Here is an 8,962-nt window from a genome sequence, read left to right as displayed (position 1 = left end):
TCAGCATGCAGCTTTATGGTGGCTTTCTTTAGCCATGCAACAGATTAGTTATTTGTTTATTTATTAAATTTATATGCAGCCCATCTCACTATTCAAAGCAACTTGCCTCTTAAATGTATCTAATGGAGGTTTATGTTCAAAAATGTGCCCAATGAATATGAAGGCAGGTTGGTAGAACTAGAAAAGTGTCCAAGTAAAAGAGATACACATTCCATCATTTTCTTTTTATTTAATTAATCCTTTAGAACACAATCAAGAGAAATCCATGTATCATTTTATTTAAAAGAAAACAAGACTAGAAGGCACTAGGAAAAATTGACAGTGGAATTTTTCTTCCTCCTCAACTACTGGTACATGGAAGGGACAAGGAGGTGAAAGACCAAATCTGTTCTTTATAAATTAAATTCATTTCCTACCCTTTCTCTAAACCTCTTAATTCAACCTTCATTCATCACTTTCCCGAGGTATACTTACTTTTCATCTTTCATGGCATATGTTCACTGACTGGGACATTTCCATAAGTGTCTCATCCTAAGTCACAGAACTAAGGAAGGAATATCAGAATAAGATCCTAGAAGATAGCTCCTATCCTAAACACTGCATAGTTCCCTCCTGAAACAAGACCAAGAAGGTCAACAATTTCCTCCAAATTCTTTCACTAGCTACACCATTAAGCACCATTTTCCTGAACTCAAGAATAACTCCAGCATAGCTCTCACTTGCTAAACTCAAGAAACTGTCATTCTTATCATTTTGATCAGCCATTTTATCTACAAATTCATTTTTCACTGTAATTTTAGGCAATTATGTCAATCAACTTGCACAAAGGGAGGGGGGACTGTTTTTCTTCTTCTCCTTTGTTTACGTAGATCTTCCTTACTACTCCAGTTAAAACATTAAATAAAAGAAGAAGAAAGAAAGAATAATACAGAAAAATAAGCACTGGTCATAAAAATATGTAACATTATACATCTAATTATATATACACAAAGACATCCCACATCTTTGCCCCCTCCCCCATCCCCACTCCCGAAAAAAGAAGGCCATCCAAAGTTCAATCCTACAAAGTCTTTTCTATATATCTGGGCCCCTTCAGATTGTCCTCATGCAGCAATAGGCACATTGGCCCAAACCAATTCCAAATAGGAGAGTTGTTGAGTTGCCTCAGCCTCTCTGGGCCTCCTGAGACATAGAGCGGGACAGTGAACGGCGCGGGCCAGCTTTTTTGAAGTCGGGGCAGGTGGGCTGGACAACAAGAGGCAACTCTTTGGTGATCTCAAACACAGGTTTCTTGTCAGGGCAGACACCTGTGACTGGCAGAGACTCCACTGACTCTGATGGAGTTGGTGTCAGCTCCCGTTCAGCCTTGGTGCTTAGCTTGACTGGTGCGAAGATGGGCAAAGGCAGAGCTCGCTGATAAGGCAGATGGTAAGAGACCAGAGGCTCACCTAGCAGACCTAGACGGAGGATGCCCCATGGTGATCGCTGAATTATGGCCCAAGCCTCCTGTTGTTGGCGGTAGGTTTCTTTGTGCTGATTGTCCACCTCAGAGTGAGAGCAGCTATATGGATGTGAACACAGTATCAATTAAAAATCCACCTACAACATATTAATAATTCTATTTTATTAAAAATTAATAATTCTGTCTTGAAACCAACCTTACAACATACATTGCTAGCAGGAACAGGGAAACTGAGTTTTTTCGTCTGGAAGAATGAAGCCATCAAGAATATTGCCATTCAAAAGCATATTCTCAATTGGCTTGTTTGAAATCCATGCTCCATTTGCCAAAAGGAAGAAATTAGTGAGGCAATAAGAGCATGTAAACTCAGGTTTCTCAGTTTCATCTCACTGCTTTCCATGCTCTAACATCTACACTGGGAGGAGGTTTATTTCTGCTTGGAAGTTCCTTTCATACATCCTTTAGAACCCTGATCTTCCATGTTGTCAATCACATAGCAAGCCTCCACAAATTGAGAAAGCCAGTAAAAAGAAAAGATACAGGAGCTTGTCTAAGAGACTCATGCCCAGTTTTACTTTCATGTAGTAGCAGTTTGTTGAGAGGAGAACATCTAAGTAGGGCTTTATAGGATTGAAGAAGTTCATGAAGGACATTCTGATTGCAAATACTTAGCTGTGACAGCTACAAAAAGTGGAACTGGTTAGTTCCAAATGGAATTGTGAAGATCTCCCCCCCCCGCCCCCGCCCCCAAAAATCTATCTATCTATGAATGAAGAACACAATAGCAAATACAATTCAATGTAAGGGAGATTAACTATTTCCAAAACAGATTAATAAATATCCTAACTTCATATAAATGATAACGGAGACTAAGCAGGCAATGTGATTAATGTGTGAGGCAAAAAGAAAGAAGAAATAATTAGGGAAGGGGGTGAAGATTATATTGCATAATGTCTTTTCACAGATTTGTGATATAATAATGATGCATTTAAAATACTGTAAATCAGTGTCATCAGCATTCTTTAAAAGGGAGAACATGTTAAGGCAATATTTCCACACACACACCCCAAAAAAAGATAGCAAATTCAGTTTTAAAAGGAATGAAGAATGACATCATATATTACGTTTCGTATGCTAAGGATAGAGAAAAGGGTAGAAAAAACATTTTGTTGCTCTCTTGTTCTCTCTCATGGTAGTAAATCTTGAAATGCTCAGAAAACTGGAGAAATTCAGGAAAGGAAGTTCTTTTTCATTCAATGATAATATCCACACATTATACTAAGCCTTCAAGTATATGTTTGTTGCTAAGCTTATGTGAAATTGAACTCAGGACATGTATTATTCAAGGATGGCATTCACTATCACTAAGTTAGGTGGCTTCAATTTAGGTGGCTTTATTTGTCCAAGGTGGCTTGGACAAATAAATGGAAGATTCTCCTTTCAATGGCTATTAGTTACAATGCTTGCCAGTGTAGGAAGCAGCATTGCCCTTCCCAAAAAATAATAGAGTAATTGCCTTTTACTCCTATGTGTAATTTGTTTCAGGAGCACCTGCCAATGCAGTGTAGGTGAAACAGAAGCAAGACTAGGCAGGTCTTTGCCTAGAAATTTGCTCTTACAGCCAGAGGTAATATATTTTTATAAACAATAGAGGACAATCAACTCTATCATGGCCTGCTTGCCTACAATTAGCTTGGCTTTGAACCAACAAAGCAGTCAATGTATATGATCCAACTACTAAAATGAATTGAATAGAAGCAGGAAAATCTACTTTTAAAAATCCTGGCTGCAATAACCATGAACATACCATTCTCCTTTCAACCCAACTCACCTTTTTCAATGGTGTATCACTGATGCTGTGATTTAATGTCACATACCTATTCATCTAAAATGCCATAATCTAAACACAAGCTTAGAGCATATGGAGATTCATATTCATGTTCATCCTTTGGGTGCGCCTTTCCCTTTCTGTCTCTTCTGTCTTTATGTGTAACATACAGTAGGCATATATCTGGTTCTATACATAATCATAACCTCAGAAACACTTCAATCCAACCCCAAGCTAAGTTGTTGCTTTCCGATAAAAGAAATACATCAACTTCTTGAAAAATCTAGCTGTTCTCCATCTCCCGATGCATGTAGTGCTTCCAAGATCTGATTATGTTTGATTTCTTAAATGAAAGTACCATGATTTCACTTTGTGTAGACATGTTAATAGGAATCCCAGCAGTCTATCCTCCAAGTTTCAGAAAAGAACTAGGGAATCTCTCCCCCACCCACCGGCTAGAATAAATCATTTTTGATCAAGTCTGATACAACCTTTGCCTAACCAAAGGCAAGCACTTACCCTTCTTCAGGCCTTGAGGTGAGTGACAAATCTTTCCATTCAGCATTGAATGATTCCTTCCGGGCCACATCCTTCTCAGATACCTGGCAGGCCAGTTCAGCTGCAGACAGAGTTCCGGAGCTGTGGAGAATCACACTCTTGCCATGCATCTTTATGTGTAAAGGTTTGCTTGAAATAAAACAAGATCTGTAAATCTCAATTCTGCCTAGTGTTTTGTCCCTGCTTAGGTGGCTTATATAGTTTTAGGAGAGCTCATTCCTGGGGGATGGTGCTGGAGCTAAATTAGTCTTGCAAAGTCACTGCTACAGCATTCCAATACTGAATACCTCTCTTCTTCTCCACCCCTTTGCCCTCATGGGATATATGTGTTACTGGAATCCACATCAGTGACATTACAATTTTTTAAAAATGCTCTTTTATTTCTGTACTTCCTGGCAATAGTATGGACTGGTAATTTAATTAATTCGCTATTTGAAGATGAAAAGAAAGTTTGTAAGTCCCAATTCTACAGCATTGTGTAGCAATCTTTAACTTGGATGGACATTAAAGCAATCTAACACATTGAATTAAAATCTACTGAACTCATGAAAAGCCATAACTTTATTTAGGGTCGCTCTCAAGGAGAGAGTGGGTCTTTAGAGATACACGGCTTCTTAATCCCTTTAGATTAGCCCAAAGATTTTAAAAAAAAATTATCTTTGATTTTGCAGAGTATACAAGTACTTTTACATCATTAAGGAATTGTGAAAGTACAGTAAACATTAGGCTATATTCCCCCCTCCTCCTCCTCTTCTTCTTTATTATTATGGTTCTTTTCAGAGTCAGCCAAATATTTGGAGAGGATCTTGCATTTTTGTTCCACCTATCAAGTCCTTCCCAAAGACCTGAAATAGGCAGATGTTTTTTCGATGGTTGCAGGATGTAAACTGTAAACTCTTCAAGTCTAACTGTAAACTGCTTTTTATAGTTGACTGAGATGATTTCATCAATGTCAATGGTGTTCAAGAGGTGCTCAAGATGTTTTGGGATTGCACCCAAGGCGCCTTTTAACTCTAGGTACTATCTTTGCTCTCTTTTGCCATTGTTATACTTCCATTTGCACATCTTTGTACTTTGTAAATTTCTTTCTATACTGTTCTGCTATCTCCAGGTACTGCCACATCCACCATAATGACTTCTTTTTGTCTTTCTCATTGACAGTTGTTTATTATTATTACTATAATCTGTTGACAACAATGTGAAGTCACAGCTGCCAGTTCTTTAGCTGGTATTGACCTTGATATGCATCATGTTTTTCCCAAGAACATGGGCTACCATAATGTATTTATGCAGCATTTATGCAGATTCATGCACATTTATACTATTATGTAAAAGAATACACAAATTCAAAAGCGCTTCAATACTAATATTATCTATTACAGTCAGAGTACATATAATTGTATATTCACTATCAAACACCTATATTCATTATACTAGAAAGCATCAGTGGGCAAAAGATGTATAAGCAGAGAGTATTCAGAATCAGTTCTTCTAAGAATTTCTGACTTCAAATTAATTTTAAGCTTTTTTTCATTAAAAAAATCATTATTTCAGCTACTGGGAGCCCTGATCAAGGGCTAATAATTCAAGAAGGTATTCTGTAATGGAAGGAAGATTTGCAGAACTTGTTGATGGAAGATGGGAGGCCTGCTTTGGGAGCATACAGCTCTATGACAGTTCTGCAGGATGAAGTCATTTGAAAAACCTTTCCACTCCCTCCCTCCCTCCTTCCCTCCCCCTCAGGTTTCAGGAGCACAATACTCCCTCAGAGCCAAGCTCATGCTCACTTTTCTTATCTCCAGAGAGACCCATTGCCAAAATTTCGTGTAACTGGGACAAAATGTCCTGCATGTTTCTGAAGGGTAGATAGGGTCAGGGGCAACATGAGATATTGCCTTGGCAAGCAGTCCCTACCAAGAGGCATGGAAATGCTGGAAGTAGTAGAAGCATGACTATTGCAGTATGTGTAAAATCAAACACTGAAATGACATGGGACAAGAAGGAACTCACAAGCTGGGAAGAAGAATAAGCATGCCTTTTGCATTGTACAGTTTTAAATGGCACTAGTTAAAAGGCATGAGAAGTGGTCATATGTGACTTACTGACTTACTATGGATGAATAGACATACCAGTGCACATGGCTTAATTTCTCCTATTAGCTCTAACATAACCAAACTTTCCATAACTGAATTCTATTGATATAGAAACAAGAATCCCTGCTTTGCCAGTCCCAAGCAACTCAGGTCACAGGATTCCCGGGCAAAACGAAGTGATAACCCACAAAGAACACCAACAGACAACGCTATGGGCACAATGCTGGTTTAATCTCGCTGGCTCCGAGAAAACGCTGCAGTGGTAATGATTTAAAGTTGGTGCTACAAGCATGTGGCGTGTAGTGCATTTAATACCCCACCTGCCCTGGGCAGCCGTCAGCTGTGGAGCGCCACCCAGACTGACTCAGCGGTTGGAATAGCGGCATCAGTCCCGGCCCGGTCGATCCTCAGCTGTAGGGTGTCACCAGCATACCAGCGTCTTCCCAGCCATCACTATTTGCCTCTTGGGTGTCGTGGCCCTTACCCCTACCCCCAACGCACCACGAGTCCCTGCACCCGACCGCCTACCCTGGTGCTACCAACAACCCCCTCATGCATAAACGTCTGTGTCCTCCATGTTCTTTCGCATCCCAGCCCCGTGATGTCAAGCAGGATAGCGGGCTTGACATCAGGCAGTGGATCCGCCAGACAGTCTCTTTTGCAGTTGGAAAATAACCTTGAACTATTTCCTTGGATTAAGTAGTATGTAAACCAATCCCAAGTATGCCTTGGGAATGCATCAATTCAATCTTACCTATGAGAAAGTCTCACGATGCTCATAGGAATTTAGATCTGAATCAATATGCATTGAATTGTTCTCAAGTGACACCATGCTTATTTACTCTCTTTTTTTCATCTTTCTATTTCCAACATCAAAAAAATAAGGCCTTGGCATTCATTCAGCATTGTATGGGATATTTAGCCTGTGGATTTTAGAAACCCATCAGCTGTTCTTTGTTACTAGACACTAATTGTTGATAGGAGCCAGCACAAACAAATGAGATGATTCCTTAAAGCCAGTTGTTTGTTCACTATAATAATGAGAAACAGAGTAGGCTTTAAACTTCCACTCCTCCCAACTTCAGAATTGTTTTTAGTAAGTTTTCTGACAGTTGTATCATCTAACTCGCAATATCAGACAGATCCCATACATGCGGAAAGATGTGCACTTGGTTATTTTGGAACAGCTTGCTTGACTGACATGTTTTTAGTTGCCCATTTACCACCACACAGCCTCTGTACAATAGATGTACAATTATTTCAGAGGGCAGCTGAAAAGGAAAATAAATGAAGGTGGGGATGATTGTCTCTGGCTCTTGCTTGATGTGACCTTAATGATTTTTCAACTGGTTGCAATAAGATGCAGTTTCTTTTTTTTTTAATTTTTTTTTTTATTTTTTGAATATATATAAATATCAATACAAAAACAATACAACAGTGAGGAATCTGGGACTCATTCATTTGAATACAAGTAGTAATGATAGTATTAATATTATTTGTTATTTAAATCAAACTTATGTAATTGTAATAATATTCTTACACATATTTGTATTAAAACATAAGCCTTCATTTATTTAATTGTTCAACATTTTAGTCCCCCATTGTAATAACAATAAAAGTATCATTAGAACATGCGGGGGGTCAGAGATCCTCCCAGAGGCCCCTCACTTGTGGGGTGCCTCAGGGATCGGTTCTCTCCCCCCTGCTCTTTAATATCTATATGAAGCCGCTGGGTGAGTTCATTCGTGGTTTTGGGGTGAGGTATCACCAATATGCGGATGATACCCAGCTTTATATCTCCACCCCGGATCACCCTAGGGATGCCCTTTCCGTGATGTCCCGTTGCCTGGAGGCGGTGAGGGCTTGGATGGGTAGGAACAGACTCAGACTCAACCCATCCAAGACTGAGTGGCTATGGACGCCAGCATCTCGGGATCTAGAGGTACCATCTTTAGTGATAGGAGGGGAGACTCTTACCCCCTCCGCTAGGGTTCGCAATGTGGGTGTCCTCCTGGATTCTCGGCTGTCCATGGATGACCATCTGACAGCCGTAACCAGGGGGGCCTTCGCACAAGTATGTCTTGTGCACCAGCTGCGCCCTTTCCTAGACCAAGGTGCCCTCGCCACGGTCACCCACGCCCTTGTTACTTCTCGGTTGGATTACTGCAACGCCCTCTACATGGGGCTGCCCTTGGGATGCATCTGGAGGCTCCAGCTGGTCCAGAATGCGGCCACCTGGGTAGTTACGAGAGTTCCTCATTACTCCCGTGCAACACCTCTCCTGCGCGAGCTGCACTGGCTGCCGGTTGCTCTCCGGGTCTGTTTCAAGGTGCTGGTGCTTACCTATAAAGCCCTACATGGCTTAGGCCCAGGGTACTTGCAGGACCATCTTCTGCCTTCCTCCCACCGTCCCATATGCTCCCACAGAGCAGGCCTCCTCAGGGTGCCGTCGGCCAAACAATGTCGACTGGTGGCCCCCAGGGGGAGAGCATTCTCTGTCGGAGCACCAACCCTCTGGAATGATTTGCCCACCGAGTTCAGGATAGCCCTGGACCTCCTCTCCTTTCGCCGCAAACTGAAGACGTGGCTCTTCCGTCAAATAACTTGATCTGTTAGGGGTTGCACAAACTGTAATAATTTTAAATATGGTTTTTAAGGGTTTTTTAACTTGTTTTATTATTTTGTGATTTGTATTATTGATTGTTGTTGTAAGCTGCCCTGAGTCCTTCGGGAGAATGGCGGCATATAAATTGCAAAAATAAATAAATACATACATACATACATAGTATCACCATCTTTCAACCTCTAATCTTTGTGTCTAGCTATTACTTTTAATATATTATATAAAAATATGCATAATAACATTCCCCCTATTTCTTGTATGCCTCTATATTAGCTCCTAGCAAAGCCAATCTTGTGTTACAAAACATTTCCTCTATCCATCATCTCTTGCCTGTTTTAATATTTCAATTCTTATTCGTTTTTTGACTTGCCTCCCAAATTCCTCACTTGGGTCTTCAT

At 40.4% G+C, this 8,962-nt stretch overlaps 1 protein-coding gene across 1 annotated transcript; it reads right to left on the bottom strand.

Moving 5' to 3' along the window:
- Positions 1-209: 209 nt before the first annotated feature.
- On the bottom strand, positions 210-5,659 carry TCAP (titin-cap). Its single transcript, XM_034415839.3, has 2 exons — positions 3,810-5,659; positions 210-1,561 (listed from the first exon to the last, which is right to left on the bottom strand). The coding sequence occupies exons 1-2, from the start codon at positions 3,956-3,958 to the stop codon at positions 1,165-1,167; spliced, it is 546 nt and encodes a 181-aa protein (XP_034271730.2). The 5' UTR covers positions 3,959-5,659; the 3' UTR covers positions 210-1,164.
- Between the last annotated feature and the right edge of the window lie 3,303 nt (positions 5,660-8,962).

Source organism: Pantherophis guttatus, chromosome 4 (assembly GCF_059756535.1).
Source record: "Pantherophis guttatus breed Tessera chromosome 4, ASM5975653v1, whole genome shotgun sequence".
NCBI lineage: Eukaryota > Metazoa > Chordata > Lepidosauria > Squamata > Colubridae > Pantherophis > Pantherophis guttatus.
Note: the sequence above shows the minus strand (reverse complement) of the source record. Positions and strands in the feature narration are given on the sequence as shown.

Excerpts from the sequence above, each read along its gene's own strand:
- TCAP (XM_034415839.3), bottom strand. The coding sequence starts at position 3,958 with ATGCATGGCAAGAGTGTGATTCTCCACAGCTCCGGAACTCTGTCTGCA. Across the intron at positions 1,562-3,809 it reads ACCTCAAGGCCTGAAGAAGG|CTGCTCTCACTCTGAGGTGG; the intron begins GTAAGTGCTTGC and ends ACATCCATATAG.